At 41.2% G+C, this 23,781-nt stretch overlaps 1 protein-coding gene across 7 annotated transcripts in view; it reads left to right on the top strand.

Moving 5' to 3' along the window:
* Nucleotides 1-17,219, top strand: part of PRKN (parkin RBR E3 ubiquitin protein ligase) — a 1,197,054-nt gene extending 1,179,835 nt beyond the window's left edge. For all 7 annotated transcript variants that reach the window (XM_043544306.1, XM_043544304.1, XM_037895119.2 and 4 more), the window contains 2 exons: nucleotides 8,692-8,809; nucleotides 15,982-17,219. In XM_043544306.1, the coding sequence (XP_043400241.1) occupies nucleotides 8,692-8,809; nucleotides 15,982-16,091 (228 nt within the window). In that variant the 3' untranslated portion in view covers nucleotides 16,092-17,219. The remainder of the gene's footprint in view (nucleotides 1-8,691; nucleotides 8,810-15,981) is intronic.
* Nucleotides 17,220-23,781: the final 6,562 nt, after the last annotated feature.

Here is a 23,781-nt window from a genome sequence, read left to right as displayed (position 1 = left end):
ATGGTATTAAGTTTTCAGAGGTAGGGCAAGAATCATGCAGTACTGCTCCCATTTCTTCAGTCCCCCTCCCATTTGAGAGTCCTGCTACTCTAACTCCTCTCAGTAAGGGTCTTTTCCGTAGTCTTCTGACATTAAAACATATTTTATTGTCACTATTCCCCAACAACACCACCTTGGGGTCACCCAGACATAGTCAGCAGTTGCCAAGCCATTAGTAATTCATTGGGCTCTAATGGCTGGCCATTGCTTGTTTGTAACATTTTTAAAGTATATTTCATCATGCTGCAGAATACAGCCCTGAAAAATAGACTTAGAAATGTATTTTCAAACAGCATGTGGGTGGGTCTTTACACAGATTTTCTCCTTAGCAAGAACACATTGTCCAGAGCTTATTGGCAATACCTATTTGTATATGTTATAGTTAGTCTTTATCATATGCCTTTGACTGCCTTTCAAGCCTGCCCATCTTTTCCCCCTCCTTAGCAGGGTGGGGAAATGCACTCTAGCTGCCTAGCAAGGCAACCTACTGAAAATGTACCTTCAAAGCATTTTTCAAACTTTGCCCATCTTTGTAATCTTGTTGATCTTCCACTAACCCTCTTCTTCCTTCTCTTCTCTCCCTGCTCCCTGGCTCCATTTTCCCTTCCTTGTTAACCTCACCCCTCTACAGTTCTCACCAGCTATACCTACTCCTCTTCCCCACTCCACTCTGATCCCCCCCCCCCCCCCCCCGCTTCCATCAGCATAAATCTAGGTCGTATATCCAGATCCTCTGATGCTTGCTTGGGAGGGAAAATGGCAGTGGGACTCCAGCAGTGGAAGGATAAGGATGAGATAGCTTTAAATTCTAATTTCTCAAGGGTTTCCAGGTCTACGAGCAGGTGCTGGGCAGCTGGAAATCCCCCCTTTCCAACAGAATAGAGTTCCCATTTTGAGCCCTAGTTGGTCATTAGATATTACATCTTAAACAGGTTACTGGTGCAGAACTGAAATTTTCCCGTTTTGGACCACAGAGAAGCATAATTTTAAGGAAAAGAAGAAAATGTGACCCTGGCAACTTCATTCAAAAAGTTGCCTTTTTTAAAATATTACAGGTGTTTGAAGCTGTTCAGAAGTTTGGAATGTTACTAGTCCTGTTAAATGGATTAGTGGGTAGAGCACAGGTGAGGTAGTCTAAGGCATGTTATAAAGACTATTTATATATACATAAGTATTGCCACCAAACTTTGGACAGATGTGTTCTTCCTCACTAACCAAAGGTGAAAAAAATCTCTGTGTAAATAGCCACATGCTGTTTGAAAATATCTGTCTAAGTCTATTTTTCAGGTCTGCATTCTGCATCATGACAATATGTACACTTTTAGGAAGTTGCAAGCAGGCAGTGGCCAGCCATTAGAGCACAATGAATTACTAATGGCTTGGCAACGGCTGGTCTTTTAGATCTTAATAGCTTCAACATGTGAAAATGTCATGATCTGTGCAAGTCCACAAGTGACTAATAACTGCCTACTGCCAATCCAGTGCATCTGGGTTTCTTTATGATTTAAATGATCCAGGGGAAGAAGAGCTAGAGTAATTTCTGCTCAGTGGAATGAGTGCTGTGCGTCTCAAAAATCTTAACTGAAAAGAAAAGAAGGCTTTGGCCAATTCAGTTTTCTGGAAGAATCAAAAAATATCCTCATATACAATGGTGTTGCACTTAGGTATTGAAAATTATGAGCCAATTAATATGTAAACTATGCTAGAGATAAATTAACCACACTAGTACTGCTTAAAATGCGAGGTATGTGGGAGAAAATGAAATTCTCATGCTGCCCCTTATACCATACATTTCATCACCTTATATTTTAGAATTATTATTTTTAGTTCATTTTATCATTAAGTGCCTGTGTTGATGATGTAACTGGGAGGTGGATTACAGCAGAATCCGGTAGTACAGTGTTCATTATATTTATCAGTGAGGCATATCCCTTATTTGGTGGTGTTCTTCTGGGAATCTAGATTCTTCTGGAGCCTGGCAAACATGTCTTTTAGTAACACTGGCAGATTGTAAAGCTGAACACTGAATAGAGTTGGGAAAAGAGTGAAAGCTAAATGTGTGGTGGCAGATCATGTAGTTTTTAGCATTTTCTTGTACTACAGTACAAATGTGACCTGACCTCTGACGCAAGAAGATAGTTCTCAATTTCCTGATAGGTTTCAGAGTAGCAGCTGTCTTAGTCTGTATTCGCAAAAAGAAAAGGAGTACTTGTGGCACCTTAGAGATATCACATAGTACTGTGGAGTACTATGGAGTCCGACTGTGGAGTTTTTTGGGTGTGATTTTAATGTATGTCCACTAAAAACTGGAACAAGATTAGATTATGAACTCATTTCAGCTGTGCCCCCAATCAGCAATCAGATGTTAATGGCCTTCAGATACTGTTAGCACGGGTGAAATATTCACCAGGGGCCTTGGGTGAAAAGCCTCATGTTCTATTACCAATCTCTTGAGCCATCCAGTCCTCCATGTTCATCCATACATACTCCATACTTCTCTAAGTTTCTGTAAGTCCAGTAACTAAATTAGAAGCAAAATAAAAATTGAACAGATGTTTAATATTAAAGGTAGGGGTCCCAAATAGCCGCAATTTTAGAGAGCATAAAGTATTTGGGCTAAATTTCTGCTGTTTGTAACTCTATGAAAGCGAGATCAAAACAATTTGTTGTATTACTACAACATGAATCATTGTTACCAAGAGATAGTGAGTGTCGTCAAGCATTCTACTGAAATGTTTTGTAAAGCATTTCTTGGAAAGGCTAACATTAATGCTTATGACAGGTTTCAGAGTAACAGCCGTGTTAGTCTGTATTCGTAAAAAGAAAAGGAGTACTTGTGGCTCACGAAAGCTCATGCTCAAATAAACTGGTTAGTCTCTAAGGTGCCACAAGTACTCCTTTTCTTTTTATTAATGCTTATGGAGCTGCAAACTAGTCTATAACGCTTGATTGCCTAGAATTTTTAAAAGCATGTAGATCTTGAAGTCACCAATAGATGTCATGAAATTCACAGATAGTACTCACCAAGGTGTCCTTCATAGCCACTGAACAACATCTACCTAATCTGTTCTGCTGTTTTAGCTATAGATTCCCAGCTGGTATGTAAGATTGTGGAGACTGGTCTTGGTGTTGGTGACAGTTTGCAGTAATTATATGTCACTGCCAGCCACAAGCAGGTGCTATCTTCCATGCCAAAGAGGGGTGATGTCACTATGAGAATGGAGTGGTAAGAAAGAAATTCTAGGGGAGGCTCACTTTATGGAGAGGAGTAAAACGGAAGGGGATATATATAGAAACATCTTCTTAGAAGTCAGTTGCATATGAATGTTAATATTTTAGTATTTTACCATTCTAACGATTGGCAAGGTAACTGATATGAAAGTGTTAATCATAAGAGAGGTCCAGGTCAATTAGTGGTCAATATATTGGCCCTTGATATTGCATATCCAGTGCACAGAGGCATTATGGTCTCTAAGTCTATTTCCACATGTAATAGTGGTGATAAATATATATGTCAAAATACTGCTGAGGATCTGATATCTAGTTCTGGGGAATATGAGGAAGAAGAGAAGACAAAGCTCAGGTGTAGTACTGGACAAGTGGATCAGTGCAAAAGAAGCCATTAGTTCTTTAGGGTAAGGACTGCCATTGATATGTTTATACAGGACCTACCACAATGGGATACAGCCTGGATGTGGCATGTAGGAGCTTGTGTAATATAAATATTATAATATTAAAATACGCAAGAGGGAGCAAGAAGCTGGTTTATTAATAGGAAAGGAAGTGGCACATTTGCTTTTTGCTTAAATCTTCAAATGGGGCATGAATCATCAGGAGGAACATGTATATGTTGTTGGATTCCACACTACTTTGACCTCTCATATAGGCTCATTCTCATGCAAGCTTAGATCCTGGCTTGATTCCTATGCTGAAAAACATTGCAAATATCACTTTAGACATGGGCAGTGTGTAATGGAGACTGGGGGAGTCCAAGCTTCCCCACACCTCCGCTCACGGTGGGGCTCAGAGCTCCTCTGGGCGTCCTGGGCAAATACATCCGCATCTGTCTCCAGTGGAGTTAGCCATATAGTACCATACTGCATCTTGGTCTTTCTGGGTCAGATCCTCAGCTGGTGTAACTCAGTGGAACTTTGTTGATTTCAGTGGAGCTATGCTGTTTTACAGCAGCTTTGGATTTTCCCCACAAATTCTTTGTTTCAGAAAAGATCCCTTTCTAATTAAGCATGCCTTCTGGGTGTACTAGGAGAACAGGGATTTGATGCCTGTGCACATGCTCTCTTGATCTCACTCTTTCTCAGTAAAACCTATATGAGTGTCAGGAACTTGCAGCATTTAACACCATTTCAAAGACCCATAAGGCAAGGAACTTCTTCAGAGCTTTTCTGCTGTGCACTAGTACCACTGAAGTCAATTTTGAAACTGATAAAAATGGGCATCCATCTGTTGGCAATGGATGGTCCTAGAGAAGGAGGAGGAAGGAAAATCCAGTAATTTTGCAGTATTCTTTATGATTTTTCTCTCTTTTGGCTCAGCCTGGTCACACAAACTGAAATTAAAAGACCAGAGTATGTGATAATGGACAAATCAAATGTATGTAAGAATGCTGTTGGGATGGAGACAAATAAGTCACAGACTAGCAGAAATGTTAACTCCACTGTGTGTTTTATCAGGCTATTTCACAGTATTATGTACTTATATTGTCTTCAGAAGCCCTCAATAGTTTTATAGTACATGAGACTGCAATACCACAGGGAGTTTTAATGATATAAAACAGAAACAAAAAGCTCACTTCTTTTCCCTCACCTCTACTTCTATCAGTGAACTGCTTCTTTCAGACCTATTTTGCTACCATCTTGACTCCTTTCCCTGCCCCTTCCTGTCCAGTAAATCTCAAAGCAATCAGATCTTCTATTAGGATAATTTTCCTTTTGGCCACAGTGTTCTGCAGTACACTGGTAACTCCTAAGCCATGACTGTAGATGCTCTGTAGGGCTTCCACAGGGTTCGGTAAAAATATGAAGCAATTTCTGAAGGTTATTTTGCAGCAACAAAAGTCACTCTTCACATTCCATTGACATTTTGCCTGGCTCCCCTGTTTATACGTCTAAGGGTTGCATTAGCCCTTTTGGCTACAGCATCACACGGGGAGTTCTCAGGTCCTTTTCCACTCAGTAGTATTCCAGACATCATATTCTATCTGCTTGTTTACATTGTAAAAAATGCTTCTTATTCTCTGCTGGGCCACTTAGAAAAGATGGAGTCAGTCCTTGGTATTTTACAGATATCCCCAATGCCATAGAAACTGTCTTTATTTTTCTATTGTTCCTCTTGTGGAATAAACTAGATGAAAATATATACAGTATGTATTCTAGGCTGAGGCTGACTCATCCGGATGATATGACCTCTTTACTGATTCAGGAAGAACAGGGCCACTATGCGCCATTTCTTCACATTTATTTCCTGTAAGAAGTGGTTTTTAACTTTGCAGTCAGAGAAGGGTAGGGAGGGTGTCTAAAGCTCTAATAGACTGAAATTATTATTCTCTTGCATCTGTTTCATAATAGACTCTTTGCAGTGGAAAAACACCAGTGTAATCATTCAGTCTTTTAAAAAGTCAGTTTGGTCTGTCCCATTGAATGGTATACATATTCAGACTTGAAAGTTATTAAGCTTTTTAATTACTTGTAAACTGATCCTCTCCCAAATTCAAATTTGTTTTCAAAATCAAGATCAAACACAAGTGATACAAATCAAGTTAACAATTTGGCATATGAGATTTTGGCTCAGCGCCTGGTATTATGAGGCCACAACAAAGAAAGCAGATGTGGGAAAAGGACACTTCCAAGCATTGATTCATATAGTTTTGATTAGCTCAGTTAGGTAAAACATTGCCATTCAAGTTTTGCTGGATTGAATCCAAAAATTACACGCGTTTCTCTCTTGCAGATATTAGTCTACACACGCAATAATAGTACTTACTTATGCTGTGTTTTTCATCTTTAATTGTCTCTACAGTCAGTAGGTAATTAACTCTCACTATACCCTGTGAAGTTATTGTCATTCTCATTTTACAGGTCAGCAAATGGATGCAGAGAGGTTATGTGACTTTCCTTTACGTACTAAGGGAGTCAGTATGAGAGCCAGATTAGGACTCAGGTGTTCCTAGTTTCTAGTTCTGTGCTCAAACAAATGGTCCTTTCCGCTCACAGAGGCAGTTCAGACTGCTGTCCTAGGTCATTCTACTTTAAAGAGTAGGCAGATGCAGGACTAATATAACATTTTCTTCACTATTTACAATCACTACTTGTTTGTTTCTGAGAAGCTGCTAATGTACAGTTGTATAGCAGTCATTTTAGAAGTGCGTTGTATCTGACTCCTTCCTGTAAGATGTTGCTTAGGGCACAAACAAAGCTCCGCCATTCCTGTCTATTCTGCATTGTTCTTTGCACATCTTCTGTGCATCTGTGCTGGGAACCAGCAACCCCCTTTTGAATTACTGAGCATTCTGAAAGTCCATGGAGTCTGAGAGGTAGCAAATCACCATTCAACAGGCAAGGGCTTCCTTGCATATGCTTCATGTTTGATTAACGTGGGTGCCAAATATGGTCAGATGGATGCAGGTGCGCTAATACCACATTCCACAACTGTAGCCCGGCATGCTGCGCTTGTGGCAGAAGGAAGAAAGACAACAAATCTCCATGGAGCTGAAAAACATTCTTGGCACATTGGGTGTTGTGCCTCAATTTGTGGATGGATGATTACAGAAATGTTGCATGTTTGGGAGTAACTGTTCATTAGATAGAGCCACAACAGTTCGGTGGAGTGGGCGCTTTGTGTGACTCTGTTTGACAGCGGGAAACCAAAAACTGCAGAGAACATTTGATCGGCTGTTATTCAGACACTCAGAAGATTTGCTATACGCAGCATTACCAACCAGATGGTTTTCGTTACTGACCAGGGAGCAAACATGGTTGCAACTTTCAAGTCCTATGTGTGCATAAGCTGCTCGGTGCACATTATAAATACCGTGCTTGAGCACACTACCAAACCGGGAAACCAGAAAGAAGAAGCAATAACCAAACTTATCCACACAAGCTGATATCTCATTACTTACATCGGGAGATTTGGACTTCAAAGCAGACTGCAGAAGTCTCTGAAAAGAAATGTAGAAACATAATGGAACAGCAAACTACTCACTTTTAAAACAATCGAGGAGCAGTGAGACAGAGTATATGAAATTTTGACAGAAAAGGAGGATACGCAGCTCATTGATAGCTTTGATCACAACACCTTGAGCATCTTAACAGACTTAGCATCAGATGCACTAGAGCAATCATCATAGTCCACTCGCCACGAAAGGATGAAAAAGCTTTTCCATCCTTCTACCACTGATGAAGATAGTCTAAGTCAGCTCAAATCCAAAGCCTTGCAATGTCTCATGAAAAAGTTTGAAATCAAGCCTATGCACAGAGTAGCAGTTTTCCTGCGCCCACGAATGTAGGGGATGAAAGTTTTCACTGGAGAGGAGAGACAGGAAGTTGATCAAGAGACCAAAAAGCTTGTCTCATTGCAATTTTGTCTCAAACAATCTTACGCTGGTTTCGTCAGGTACACAGACACCATCACCAGCGGAGACAAAATGGTCATATACAGAGTTTGAGAATTTGGATAGCGAGTGTGGAATTGACAATGACGACGAGTCTAACCATATCACCCTGAAGCTGACAAAGAATGTGCAACTGCTGGAGTAGTGGAGACAACACAAGTACAACATTCCCCTGCTCAGTCGAGTTGCACGGTTTGTGCATTCCATCCCCGCATCCAGTGCGCCCTCCGAGAGAGCCTTCTCAGTCTCTAGTTACACAATTGATGAGAATCATGCTTCACTTAAGCCAGAAACTGTACATGATTTAATGTTTTTACACCGTAATATTTCAAAGGAAATCAGCGATCTATTTTCCAAACCTTGAACTATAGAAATTATTTAATGATTATTTAATTATCATCCCTTTTGTCCTTATATTATCATTTAAGGTCAGAAATTGCTAAGGCATTCTCAAGTATGGCACCTGTGTAGATTAAGTAATTTTATATCAATCAGAAATAGGACAAACACGGGAGTCACTTTTAATGCATGCTCCATGGTGACTCTTGCTATCAACATTGTACTATTTGAGGGGATGTTTTCTTTCTTTGTTATTCATCGGTTTCTTATTATTTCCTCTCCAGTATTCTTGTACCTGTTCTCTAATCTTTATTAGCATAGCTTGTGCACATAACCAGAAATATAATGTATTTGAATAAAATCCAGAACTCAAAAACAAAGGAACATGCTTCATGTTGCAAAGCAGAGGCAAATAGTTTCCTGCATAGGGACTGAGCTCTCTCCATCCTCCAACTGTACTGTACATGACTCAGCAGTTTTCCACCATCTTAATATTTTTCTCTGTCATACCAAAATGGGTTAAATTACGAGGCAGCAGGGGCAGAATTCCAGCAGACTTCAGTTTTAATGAACTTTCAGACCCTCCTGTCTGTATTACTCTAGTAAATAGCCACAACCATGCTTCAGATCTTGATTCACAGAGGAACTTGGCTATATTGTACTCACAGTTGCTTCTCTCTTTGCAGGGATATAAGATTGATGCGCATACAGCCATGCAAGCACGGTGGGAGGAGGCATCCAGAGAAACAATCAAGAAAACAACCAAACCATGTCCTAGTTGCCATGTACCAATAGAAAAAAATGGTGAGTTTATTGGAGAGTAACTAACACTTGCAGTAACCTCCCTTTTTAAAATTAATTTTACAGTCCAAATATTAATGTATATATAGCCATGTGTATGATTTTGTACTTACCTAGAGAGAGAGAGGCACAAAGGGAGCCTAGTCTTCCCTATAATACGGTTTCTGAATCACTTAGAATAGCACCTTCCATGCAAGGATCACAAAGTGCTTTAAAACCATTGATTAAGCCTCAGAAGACTCTTGTGACTAGGTAGGCAGGAATTATCTGTTTTATAGACAGGGGAAATGAGGCTCAGAGTGCCTTAAGTGGGCTGCCCAAAATCAAACAGTGAGTCAGTGGAAGAATCGAGTGGTAACAGCCAGTTCCCTAAGCAAATCACTAGTCTGGGCATGTGTGAAGAGAAGCAAACATTGACACTAGTGTGAGTTGAGTGGGCACAGGGAGGAATGAACAGACATGTATTATTTACCACTGTACACAAGACCAGGATGTAACATAAAGAATTAATGTGAATTACTCCAGAGTTACTATTCTTGCTCATAATGTTTGTGTTACAAACTATACTGAGGTATTTACCACAACCTAACTGAATGATGACATAGTGTTATGAGCTGTGATAAACCTTGTTGTAGGTTAATACAAAACCTCATTGAAATTGATGTGTGAATACACCTTTCACTTACAAAAATAATTGTGAGATAGTTAAGGAAGGGAACCGGCCGTTGAGCTTTTTGTGACAGAGCTCTGTCCTTGCCTCCATGGGTCCCGCGTTTTCTGGTGGATTTCGCCAGCCTCAGAGGCTCACTGTGACCCTCCATGTAACCCTTCTCTCTCTAGAGACAAGGGTCACAGTCTACTGAGCCATTTTCATCATAAGCCAGCAAGGGAGATGAGGAGAAGTTATCCTTCCTTGCACAGTCTCTGTTGTCTCCCAGTCTCAGTGATTAATCAGGGGGCAAAGGTGGGGGGGGAGCCCGGGCCCACCCTCTACTCCAGGCTCCAGCCCAGGGACCCTAATAGTATCAGCTATGGTAGCTGACCTTTTAGAAACATGACATGTACAGTTCCCTGGGCTACTTCCCCCACAGCAGCCCTCACTTCCTCAAGCTCCACATCACCCTTACCTCAGGGCCTCATTCCTTGTGCCTGATATGGTGTGTACTACTCAGCCTCTCCAACAGTGCAACTTCCTCCCACAGCTCCTGACATGCCCACCCACCTGACTGACTGGGAGGCTTTTAACTAGTTTCAGCCAGGCCCTGATTGGCTTCAGGTGTCCCAATCAACCTAGCATTCTCCCTGCCTTCTGGAAAGTTCTTAATTGGCCCCAGGTGTCTTAATTGACTTGGAGCAGCTTCCATTTCACTTAACCTGGTACCAGGGATTTGTTTAGCCTGGAGCTAATATATCTATCTCCCACTACTTTTCCATAACCATCTGGCCTTGCCCCATCACGTTTTCCAGCCCCAAAGGGGGAAAAGACTGAAACTTGCACTGGACACCCAGTGAACTCTGAAGTGACTGTGATACTCCCAGGGCCCTGAGATGTAAGAGAGGCCCTGATCCTGATGGGAACTACCTACAGGGTATTTTTCCTTTCTTTTCCTTCATACCTTCACTTAACATTGTTTGCTGACTGTGGGCTGTTTTGTTGTTTTCTCTGGGACCTTGAGAGCAGAAGAAAGGGCCAAGAGGCCTCAGCTGAAAGGTTGAGTGTTCCCCACTAGCAAGACACCCCTCTGCAGCACCTGCTGGGGGTAATTGGACCCACATGGCTCCTACAGCAAGGCCTGATAAAGTCCACCCAGGAGTTTTGGATTGTGTGGCTGCGAGCATTTTTGCTGAGTATTGGGGGGGTTTTGTTTTGGGCAGGAGGGAGGAAGGCAGGCAGAACCCAGAAATAGAAAATAGACAAGAACAGAGAAGGCAGGCGGCAAAGATAAACAGGAAGAAAGCCAAACAATGACCAGTAAGCACAGTGTGACCCTGGAAAAAGCTAAAGTGAGAAATTTGAGTCTAGTGTTGGCTGCAGAGGCTTGAGGTTGTAAGCTAAGAAACTGCTTTTTTGGTTCTTGGTGACCTCTGCACTCAGACACGCATTACTTTTAAATAAGCAAGATTGCATCAAAGAAAGTACCAGACTCCATCAATTTCTGCTTCCAGCAGGAACATCCCCAGAACACTGAACTTTGCTGAGCTGCTTGGCTCAAAAAAGGAGCAACAATATGAATAGTAATTACTACTGCTGCTGCTAATTGATTACACCAGTTATTCACACAGGGCTTTACAGTCACAGAGTAAGACATGCTGCCGACCCCAAGAAGCTAACGCTTCAGATAGAAAAAGGAGTGGAGAGATTATTAGAAAGGAAGTAGGAAGAAGGGGATTTGAAGAAGCAATACATAGGACACTTGTCAGATGGAAAGTGGGAGACTTATCCAAGCACAAAGAGTGTCAGGAATGAAAGCACGAAATCAAGAGTGAGAAAGGGGGATAGGACTTGGAGTGTTGTTAGCAAGTGGGCCTGTAGGAGGAAGAGGACAAAGAGGTAGAAGAGGATTTAATTACTGAGAACCTTAAAAATTAGTCTTAAAAATACAGCTCTTAAATAGGTGTAGAAAAGATAGAAATCATCACCATAAAGCCACTGGCCACACTGGGAGCAGTGCTGAGGTCATGACCTTCTCATCGCCACTGTGTGCAACAGAATCTCTGTTTTAATCTACAGAAAACTACCTGTTCTTTTCTCTGCTAGATGCATGAAGAACATATTTCTATTACTCCCACGAATGGTCATGGACATTGCTTGCATACACCACTCAGATCAAGAAGAGAATAAACCCTCCTATTTTTTTCTGTGCACTACTGTAAAGAGAATTGTTCCACAAACTGGCTATGAACAGGACAAGACTTTCCCTTGTTTGTAACCCAACCCAGGTCAAGGACAAGGGATGTGTCAGAATGCAAAATCCCCAAGCAATAGTAGCAAGTTAGGAATTCTTAGATGTAGTGGAACTGAAGTATAAAAAGGTGCTGTGCTTGCTTTATCCTCTGATAATGGGTACAGTACGTTCCAGCTTCTGTGCTGGTATTTGCTGACTGCTTGCAACCCTGACCATTGTTCCCAGTGTCATGTGACCCATAATCTACAGATTTATATTTTGGTCAAGTTTTTCTTGGTACAAAATCAAAAGGCTGCTAATGCACCCTTTAACAGTACAGCCTTATTTAACACATTCTGTTTTATCCCGTGTCAATGTAAGGAATCATTGATGTAAAAATATAAAGTGATATCCCAGCAGAGCTCTGCACTGTATTTTGTTCCGCTTCAAATTACTTTGCTGGAAAATGTAACCATTTTGGCAAGAAGAAATTTCTTACATTTCTCTACGCTATATGAATGAGAAATATCCCAACTACCACCTACAAATTGGATGTTTCCCTACTGGCTGGTGAAAGCCAGAAAACGACAGTGTGCACTGCTAACAGAAATGATCAGTGCCTCGCTATCAGTCTTCCTACAAAATGGAATAATCTGTCTAATTCTTTGAAAAAAAAATTTTTTTTTAAATCTGATACCTCCTCAGCAGGACTGGCTGCTGTGATCACATCATCCCTCTGCTCAAATCCCTCCATTTGTTCCAGCCCCACTTCCGTTGTCAGTTGAAGGCCTTGGTTTTTATCTGCAGAGCCATCAACAGATCAAGATCCAGCTCCATCAGTTCAATCCACAACCTGTCAAAACAGATGCAGTCCTCTGGGACAATGGGACAGGATCAAATGCTTATGAGCTGGGAAATAAAACTGTAACCAGGATCCCAGGGGAGCCAGCTGAGGTCACTCAATTAGGGTGAACTGCAAAGCATGGGTCAAGCAATCCCGCAAACTAGTGGATATTCCAATACTTAGATTTACCAAGCCAGCACAAAACAGCTTCTGTTATACCTCACTGGTTACTCAGAAGTCAACAACACAGTTCCCTTAAAGTAACCCAGCCTCAGGCCTACACCTAGTCACCCAAATGAGATATGATGAGGATTAATGAAAATCTTATTCATCATATAAAAGAAAAGGTTCTACCAATCCCAAGGATTGGACACATTACCTTCCTGGTTAATGAATATTCCAGATCTTACCCAAATACACGCTTACAGCCAATTCTTATTAACGAAACTAAAATTTATTAAAAAAGAAAAGAGAGAGAGTATGGTTAAAAGATCAATATACATACAGACATGAGTTCAATTCTTGAGGTTCAGATTCATAGCAGATATGGTGAGCTTTGTAGTTGCAAAGAGTTCTTTTAGAATTTAGTCCATAGGTTATAGTCCAATGTCCAATATCATATTCAGGGTATTCCAGCTTAACTAGGATCTCAATCTTGCAACTCAAACTTCCACAGATGAAGTTTAAGCATATCTAAGATGACAGGATCAGGATCCAAGGGTCTTTTGTACAGTTTTCTAGCAGCCATACAGTCCTGGGTAAACAACAGGCTTTTGATGTAACCTTCTGCTTCCTAAGCACCACCGGTAACTAATTACACAAATTAACATAGGGCAATTTATCCATTAGGCAGTCTATCACAAAGAGGCATATAGACAATGACATTATTTCACCCAAGATTCATCTAAATGTTAATACTCCCTTTTGATCTCTGAATTAATAGTTATAGTGGCAGACAGGAACTGTCTGTTTATATGGCTAACGTTTATGAGTACACACAGACAATTAGTATCACTTCTAATTTCTAACAATATAGGTTTGCATTTCAAAGTTCTAGCCAATCTAACATTGAATGACCCTAATTACCATTTGCATAACTTTCTAACATGAATTTAAAGGTTGGCTTTGGGTCATTCAGCCTGCAAGCTGTTTAACCCTCTCTGGCTATGTATTATATAACAGTGGTAGCAATAATGATTTGCATAGTTATATTTTAATTAGACAAAATCACAAAAGCATTTTGAGTCAAAGGGGTTCTGCAATGGAATGAGCTTCCAGAGGAGATTAGTCTAGATTAGAGGGGCCAGATCATCTTCAAGGTGTGCTGTAAGACTCTCCTATTTAATAAAGCTTTCCCACCATAACTGGGATGATTTATAGCATTATATATATAAAACACTCGTCGAGGATAGACACACACCGCAAGCAGCAACTCCTGGAGCTCAGACTGAGGAAGAGCAGAAGACTCCCTGGAGTCCATTAGGAACCTTATTATACAGGTCTAAAATACTGTTTCTCAAAAGTGCTTAGGTACTACAGTGATGTCCATGATAAGAAACCCTAATATAAATAGAATAGCATCAGACACTGAAAAAAAAATCAAAATAGTGTATGTTCTTCTAGGCACTGTCAACTCTCACTTGTCTACACTTTCAGCTGTCTTCTTTCTTTCCGCAGCAGTGATTTCAGATTGTCAGTTTATTTAAATCAAGCCATGAGTCTTTAGTCTCCCCTTTAAATTTTGTCCATTATCTCTGTTCAGTGTTTATCCCTCCCCATAGTACTTACACACACAACCTTAGACAGCAGTGTGTTGAAATCAGGAAACCACCACACGCAGGATATACAAACCTGGCAAGTGTAAACCTCACTGTTAGAGCTGGTCAGTAAAAGTTTGATGGAACAGCTTTCCTTTAAAAAATGCACTTTGGTTGAAATCAAAAACACTTCGAGAAATCCTATCAATTTCTCTGCAATTTCTTTTCTGGGGGAAAAGAATCCAAGCTACCACTTACAGATTAAATCCATGTTGACATTGTCAGAACAAAAGGTTTTGATTTTCTTTTATTTTCTTTTTGACTTTTCATTTCAGATTTTATTATTTGGTTGTGTATTATAAAATAAGAAAGTCAAAAATGAATTGTTTTGATTTTATTTGAACAAAATGTTTCGATCAGTCCAAAATTAATGTTTTTCTGGAATTTTCTTTTGCAGAGAATTTCACAATGTTTGGGTTTCATTTTGAATCGGCATGAAACAAGATTTAGAATCTTGAATCTTCCACATAATAAAATGTTCATTCTTTGCACAACTCTACTCACAGGTGGTCGTGAACGTGGTTATCCTGTAGAACTGTAGGTTGTCTTGAAAGAATAATACTAGTAAATTTTTTGCTGTTAAATATAAACAAGGATAGAAATATCCAGTTCTCTGTAGACATCCTAAATACCCAATTTGTCCTAAAATGTGTCACATCAGTAAGGGTAATATACCTTATCTACACAATAGGCATCTAAATACCAAATTTTGGCTTTTCTGTGTTTACAAGAGATTATATTAGCCATCTGGAGTTTAATCTATGTACAAATCCAGTGTAAGAACGAGATCATGATATATTGTCAGGACTTTTATTTTCAGCATTTGTTTATATTGTACATTTAGGCTTGAGTTAGACAGGAGATTTCATTTTATAGTTGACATAGTTACCATTTGACATGCATTGCTCTAATGACCATTGGCTACTCTTAATGTATAGCCATTTTTTAAAAAAAAAGTGATTGCAGGCAGGGGCATGGAGATTAAGTTACTCAAAGTACAGGGAAATGCAAAACACTTAACAAAAAAAATAGGAAACATACCAATGTGATTAAAAGAATCCTCCAGATGTAAAGAAGGCCATTCAACTTTAACTGCTAGTGCCATTTTGAGATAAATATCAATCCATCACTAAAATCTGTATATCTGGATGTATTCTGTTTGCAATTTCACAGCTGTTAAATCCAAACTCCAGTTAAGAACTGAATTTTGATCCACTCTTATCAGCTCTTCATCTAGTTGTGAGCTATTTCTAAGGACCAGATACAGTATCACTTAGTCCTTACATGATTAGTTGAGGAGGGTACAAGAATCCTTCTCAATACCTTGCACAGTCTCTTTAAGGGTCAGGCAGAGCTGCAATCCTTACTCCTCCAACCTGTGGAGTATGATCAGCTAGCAGCGAGGAGCAAGCCACGTCCAGTAAAGGGATACAGTGACAGGTATTGGAGAGCTCCAGGAAGGGATTCAGCAGTTCTGCACCACCCCTTACTCTATAGATGAGCTTAATGGGCATAATCTAGTACTTAGAAATGAATTTCAATGACCACTGGTTAACCGGCTTATACACATTCTCCTTACATTGTTTGCTAAGGCCCAAAGACAATTCTGTCTTCTTTGCTTTTTTGCAGGTGGATGCATGCACATGAAATGTCCTCGAGCTCAATGCAGATTTGAGTGGTGCTGGAACTGTGGTTTAGAGTGGAACAGGACCTGCATGGGAGACCACTGGTTTGACTAATAGTTCAGTAGTGCTAAGAACAGCCAACCACTTGATTGTTGTCTGGGTCAAATCCTGAACTCTTTGCTTAGGCTTAACTCCCATTGGCTTCTGGATCAAGGAGTTCAGAATCAGGCCTACTATTTGTTTGTTTATTTCCTTATATATCAGAGCACACCAAAAATTGAGCTCAGGTAATCTTAAGAGTGTTAAACCCACAAAGGCAGGAGAAATTCAGATGGCCAGACTCACGAGTGCTGGCACAGGAGGGGTAAATTATATCTCCCTGCACCAGGGCATCCTACTGGTATATAAGGCAGGCAACGTTACCACCAGCAACTCTCCTTGGGTTTCAGTTCTTTTGGTTATGATCAGGGCTCCATAAATCTCACTGGCAAAAGCAGCAATGTGGGTATGCACTGAATCAGAGCTGCCCTTTCTCAGTTAGCACAATCAAATTTGGGGGAAATTCTGGCTCTTTACACCTCCCTTAGTGGAAGGGAGGCTGTGGCAATTTTCTGCCTTTGCAGTCTTCTTCCCTGACAGATTATCAGCTGGGGCCCTGACTCTGACCCAGAATCTTAGTAAAAACTGCAGACTGAGACATCCTAGTTGTGCCTGTATATTTGAAACATATGTTATGAAATATCACTCAATATATTCCTTACAGATTCATATCATATGCAGCTATTACAGGATTAGTGAAAGATGCAGTTTCAGCCTTAACGCTGAATGTTTTTGCTGTGGTGGCTGCAAATCGGAGTAACGGTGTTATATGAGTGAGATTCCTGAGATTTTGTTTCTTTTGTTTTGCCTACCGCAATATTTTTGGCATGATATTGGGGCAGCTTCTTGGGGCTTATTATCATGATGGTGGTTCTCTGGAGATTTATTAGAATTTGGGTGTAATTATGAAAAAGTGTTCCCTGCATAAACTATCAAGGCACCTGCATTCATTTTGGTGAGTGCATGTTAATAGGAGTGCACCAGGTATTTGCCACACCTCAAAATCTGAACATCCTTATTATCTCACCTGCTTTAAACTGTTTTGGTTTGTTTTTATTAAACACCAAAAGGCCGGTCACAGGCTATGTAAAGATTTGCACAACTCACTTAAATTACAGAAGAAGAATAAAGCAGTTGAAATGAGTGGACTTTTGTGCTTCTTATTGTACTTTCTGCACTTGAATATAATATAAATGAGTAAAAAGATTTTGGACCTGATCCTTAGCTGGTATAGATTGTTGATTTATACTTGTTGAGCATCTGGCACTTTAATTAAGAACTGTGTTATTGGAAGAAAATAAATTCCAGGGCTAAGAACTTCATGTTCCAAGTCTGAATCAAGGGATTTTTTGTTTTTGTTTGTTTGCTTGCTTTATGGCTGGATTGTAGGCATCTGAAAAGAAGTGTTACTGTTATCAATCCATGTAGATCCAGGGAGCATGGGTTTCCTACTTTATCATCACTTGGAGGAAACACATGAGAGCATTCAATCATCTCTGGGGGTCATTACATAAAAAGTATGTGGGGCTGATAAAACTGAGTAAATGTAGAGAATAGAAAGAGCGAAAAGGCACAGAGGAGCAGAAAGTGTGAGGAAAGGAAAGAGGAGAAGAGAACGTTTAAGATAAGAGAGCAAAAGGTTAATTGTTTAAGATCCATTGTCTCCCAGGGCTCTGGAGAACCAAAATGTACATGAAACTGGCTGCACTGAAGTTTGGATTGCAGTAGTGTAATGCAGCCTAGCACGTTCAAATTGTATCATCTTAATGGGGTATTTTATTATTAAGATCTCTATACCTTGATTTGATTGCATGCACTAGGGTATATTTTGTAATTGACAAGGCCTGTTGTTAACTGGCTAGCGATAATCACACTGCATCCAGGAATAGTAATTCTTATTTTTATGCAGTGTGACTTGGGAAGTCATCTCTACAATGCTTAATTTGTGCCAGGTTTGGCAGTTCATAGCCCTGGCACCTCTGGCATCTGGCCTGACGCGTCAGTTATGAAAGTTTAAAAAAAAGGTTGCTTGAGCCCGAGCACCTCTTTCAGTGCGAATTCAGCCCTGCGTCGCTCTCTTTCATACCAACAAAGATTTGGATTAAGCTGAGGCCCATCTCTCTTTGTCCCACATTTGCTTAACATATTTCTTACAGAGGAAAGACAGCGTGGCTGTAAAGTGAGTTTCACCAGGATAGCACTATCCCTCGAGGGTTAATGACTCAGTTATAATGCATAGAAATATGTAATTTATGGGCCTGATCCAAACTCCTATTGCAGTCAATGGGCTTCGGAGCAGCCTCTATAGTTATTTTGGGGGGTCCAGCAGAGGAAGTTTCGGAGTAATAAGATTAGAAATATCTCTTCTAGAAACAGACTTGTCAAAGGTTTGGGATTATGACATGTGTCCAAGATATAATCAGGGGAGGAAGGAGGATTAAAGAAAGGGGTACATGATTTGCTCTGCATCGTTTGTTTTCAGGGCCTGACTGTAACTGTTCCCCACACGTAACTCTCATTGAAATCAATAAGCCTTATGCACACATCACAACTGCAGAATTAGGCTCTAGGGACCAAATTCTGCTTGCCTTCCTCACTTGGAGGTTTTTAAGAACAGGTTAGACAAACACCTGTCAGAGATGGGATAGGTCAGGGGTAGCCAACCTGTGGCTCCGGAGCTGCATGCAGCTCTTCAGAGGTTAATATGTGGCTCCTTGCATAGGCGCTGACTCCGAGGCTGGAGCTACAGATGCCAACTTTCCAATGTGCTGTGGGGTGCTCACTGCTCAACCCCCTGCTCTGCCCCAGATCCTGCCCCCACTCCACTCCTTCCCCCAAGGCCACTGCCCCTTCTCCTGAGCCTGTCATGCCCTCGCTCCTCCCCACCAGAGCCTCCTGCGCACTGCAAAACAGCTGATTGTGGTCAGCAGGAGGCATGAGGAGGGAGGGAAAGGTACTGATTGGTGGGGCTGCTGGTGGGTGGGAGGCGCTGGGGGCTGCCGGGGGGGTAGCAGATGGGGGGCTGCTGACGTATTACTGTGGCTCTTTGGCAATGTTCACTGGTAAATTCTGGCTCCTTCTCAGGTTCAGGTTGGCCACCCATGGTACAGGTGTACTTAATCCTGGCTCAGTGCAGGGGACTGGACTAGATGACCTCTTACGTTCCTTTCCAGTCCTACATTATTGTGATTCTATGTTCCTGAAACTACTGTTTCCTTGGCCTTGGGTGGAGTCTGGAACTGCGATGTTTCTGAGGAGGGTTGATTCGGGCAGTGTCTCTGTCCTGATAAGTGTCTTGTCTCTCTTGGTCTCTGCCCTGGCATTTTCCATGAAGTCCTTACAGGCAATATACGGAGTCTCATAGGTGCCGGCTTCCTCATTTCCCTGCGGGTGCTCAACCCCCATCCTGCCCCAGGTCCCACCCCCACTCCACCCATTTCCCCAAGGCCCCACTTCCACCCTGCCTCTTCCTGCTTCACCCCTGCCCCACCTTTTCCCACCCCATTCCGCCCCTTCCCCCGAGCATGCCCCTCCCACCCCCGCACCTCCTGCACGCTGCTGAACAGTTGATCTGCAGCAAGCGGGAGGCACTAGGAGGGAGTGGAGGAGCTGACTGGGGCCAGCTGGTGGGTGGGAGGCACTGCGGGGGAGGAGGAGCTGGTCCACAGGACTGCCGGTGGATGCTGAGCACCCACTATTTTTTTCCATGGGTGCTCCAGCCAGGGCCGGATTAACCTTTTGTGGGCCCGGCGCCAAACATATTTGTGGGCCCCCCATAGGGGCAATTGAGCATGGCGCGGGGCGGGGGGGAGTCAGTCCCCAGAGCAAGAGGCCAGCCAGCCAGTTGCCAGGCGCACAATGGCCCACCCAGCCCTGTGCTGCCAGCATGCCTCTTCCCCTCGGGGGTGGGCCACACAGCCCCCCTGCCCAACACTAGAATACGCTCCCCTGATTCCCTATGGCCAGAGCCCCCCCCGAGACCCGGTGGCTGGCAGGGGCTCAGGGCACAGTGCAAGCAGAGCAGGCCGGGCCCTTTCTGAGCATGGGCCCAGCTCCATGGCACCACTGGCGCCATTGTAAACCCGGCACTGGCTCCAGCCGTGGAGTTAGTGCTTATGCATGGTCTTGTATTAGCAGCAGGCTCAGGATTTTCCCAAGGATAAGAGCTCTGGCTGGCAGGGCCGGCTCTAGGCAACAGCTCAGGAAGCCGGTGCCCGGGGCGGCAAATCAGAAGAGGCGGCACTTTGGCCGTTCTTGGGGTGGCACCGCTCCCTCGGCAGCCCGGCGGTTTATTTTTTCTTCTTCAGCGGCACTTTGGCGGCAGCTGTTTTATTTTTTCTTCTTTGGCGTCTGCTTTTTTTTTTTTTTTTTTTTGGCACTTCGCTGCTTGGGGCGGAAAAAAAGGTAGAGCCGGCCCTGCTGGCTGGGCACACTCTTCCCCCTTGAAACTCCCTCTCTGACTCTTTTCCTCAGCCTTCTACTCCCCATACTCTGGTGGGGGGAGTATCTGTTTTCTGATATATTCAAAAGGTCTGTGGTGACCTTTCCTGGCCTCTGTTTTGTATTTTGCAAAGAAATGCCTTTTTTGTTGCTCTGGCAATTGGGATCAAAACCTTTACTTCAGTCAGAAGGCTTTCAGGCCATTTTCTCTTCTGGAGTCCCAGTTGCAAGTGGGACAGGATTTGTCTGAGCCTCCTTGAATCTGTGGTGCCTTCTCTCTACACTGGTTATATGAACCATCTTGATCGTCAGGAATGAAATAGCAAACACCAGGTAGGTTACTCAGAAAATCGCATCTTTCAATATACAGACTTTTGCTAAAACAGACTATTCTTTTCATTATTGTTTCCTGAAGTATGGGCTGTACCCCCAGTAAGGGGGAAGGGAGTCTGGACAGATCTCTTAGTTGTTCTCCAGAGCGTCAGCTTTTCTTTTATTTTTTTAAAAGTAAGTTTCTGTCTGTTATGGTTGCAAAGAAAATCTTCAAAACAAGAAGTTCATCCGATACAGAGAAGCTGCCTGAATTTGCAGAGAGCCTAGAAAAAGTTCTCCAAGGTGAGAACTTAACCATTCATTTCAGTGAATGCTAACTCAGATCCCAGGAGGGATACTTTAAAGGTGAGCACTGTTAACTATTTCATTGCTAATTAAAGCATGAGAGGAAATATCATATTGTAGATCAACCTTAACATTTTCCACAATGGGAAAAGATGCTAAGAATTATCTGAGGGAGGTGGGGAAGCAGAAGTGATTTCATTTCCCTGAAAGGGGGGATTCAACTTTCAAAAGTTTGGGAACCCTGTTGTAAAGGGATACTGTTAATCCTTGTTTTCCTGACCTGCTGTGAGACCCTCCACTCTCTGCACCTCACTTTTCCCATCTGTAAGACGGAGATAATTATATTACCCACCCTTTGTAAAGTGCTTTTTAAATCCACAATAAAATATATATAATTTTATATTATTATAAAATATATAATTATATATTTAATATATATATTTTATTTATATATATATAAATGCCAAATATTGGGGGGGGGTTAAATTCATTTTCAATATTATTCTAACTCACTAACCTTCTCACCTTTCCAATATTTTCAATTATTTGGAAATCAACTTAAGTGTTTGGGTAAAATTATTTAGATGTTATGTGCCTTTTTTGGGGGGGGGACATTAAAAGTACAATTTATTACAAATATTATTTTCAGTGAACAGATGTTCCATCTGGATTAACACTGCAATCACTCATCTTATTTTTAGACTAAGTACTCTTTAAACCTGACAGTGCTATTCTGAAACTTGAACATCATTGAAAGGAAGTAGAGTGGAGAATTGTCTGTCAGATTTTTTTTTTAATTTGATCATAATAACAAAGTGATTTTTAACAACTATCCATCTATTTTAGACTTTGTAACCCATACATTACTTTAAGAGGTACTGTGGGAAATGATAATTATATAATCCTATATGAACATATAGTATATACCCTACAACTCCACTGAGCTGATGGTATAAGCACACCAGACCTGATCCTGATCTCATTAATGTTGGTATAACTAGATGGGCTTCAGTGGCATTACTCTGGATTTATACCCATGTAAATAAGGTCTGTAGAATCAGGCCTAATATATTACTTTCTTGTCTCCAGAAATTACCATAACAATGAATGGAGAAACTATCCTTTCTATGCCTGTTGGTAATGGCAAAAAGCCAGATTCAAATAAAGAGAAACCAGTAAGAGTTTTTCCATTGTTTAAATGGGAGTAGGATCAGTCTAATAGAGCTTCTCAATTCTAAAATAATGTTTCAGATCCAGCCAAGGGATCCAATCCAAAATCCATTGAAGTCCATGAAAAGACTCGGTGGCTTCCACGCTGTCAGGACAGAATTTAGGACACTGGCAGGATAGTCTTGGCAATCATGCACTGCTACTTCCTATGCACATTGTGTCTCCAGAGCTGTCTCTTCTATCCTCTTCACAAGCACTAAATTCTCATAAAAATGTAATTAAAAAAATTAATCTGGTTGGAAGTATCACAAACTGTCCCCAATATAGTGTGCGTCTAAAAGACAGCTGAGTATCATACTGACATAAACGAAGGGAAGAACTGTATGTTCTCTATTTTTTTAACGACTAGTTCGTTTGTTTTAAATTGAATTCTTTATTTCAAGTCTTCATCTTTCAAATTAAAACGACAGAGACTTGCTCTTGTAGTGCAGTGTGGATGCAATTTAGTTTGTGTTAAATGGATTATGTACAGGATGGATAATGAAACATTCAGTAATTATCCCTATACTCATTCAACCCTACAACAACAAAGAAAATCTCTAATACTTAATTCCAGTTAATTAGCAATTAAATCTGAACACTTGGTAGATTAAGAATCCAAAAGCTAGTCTCCTTAAGGACAAAGCATATCTCATACCTGAGCATAAAAAATATTTGGGTGCCATGATGTTAACTAAAATTATTTTTATAATTAAGGTTGCCTATGTCACAAACTGCAAAACAAATAATTCCATTTTGAACTAACTGTAAATCTAATCCAGTATATTGTACTTCAGAACAATACTGCAGTCATAGTGGAAATACTTATTTAATGAAACCAAGGGAATACATTGGAGTTATTCACTTTCACCTGTTAGAAAAGAAAAATCACAATTTCTCCAGACAGAAGACTTAAGACTCCTTGCATATGTGCAAAGCCATATGATAGCAATGCATTGTGTCTACCATCTTTTATGCAAGGATCTCAAAGTATTTTACTAAATTGGGTAAAGTATTCTCATTTTGCATATGGGAGACTGAGGCCCTGAGACATTAAGGGGCCTCTGGGCATGGAGCTACCGTTGACATCATTGAGTGTTCCACGTGTAGGAGGTTTGCAGGTTCATGTCTCCTCATGCCCAGTTTGCTGCTCAGACCACTAAACACAATGTGTTTACATCTAGGATACAAATATTATACAGATTCTATTGTACTGAGTACGATGTGTGTTTTATTATTTTTTTTCACAATCTGTAAGCCAATATGTTATATCTCCGTGTACCAAATTTAGGAGAATGTACCTCCCTTTCCTTCACATGTGTTTGTCCATCACCTCCTGCTCTGCCTTTCTGTGTATATGTATGCAAGTGCGCTTTTGCTAGTGTTGTCAGCTACTTTCAAAATGTGGATCATCCTGTTTTGCTAGATAATATATAGT

The sequence above is a fragment of the Chelonia mydas genome, chromosome 3 (genome assembly GCF_015237465.2).
Source record: "Chelonia mydas isolate rCheMyd1 chromosome 3, rCheMyd1.pri.v2, whole genome shotgun sequence".
Classification (NCBI taxonomy): domain Eukaryota; kingdom Metazoa; phylum Chordata; order Testudines; family Cheloniidae; genus Chelonia; species Chelonia mydas.
This window is presented reverse-complemented; position numbering and strand designations above follow the sequence as displayed.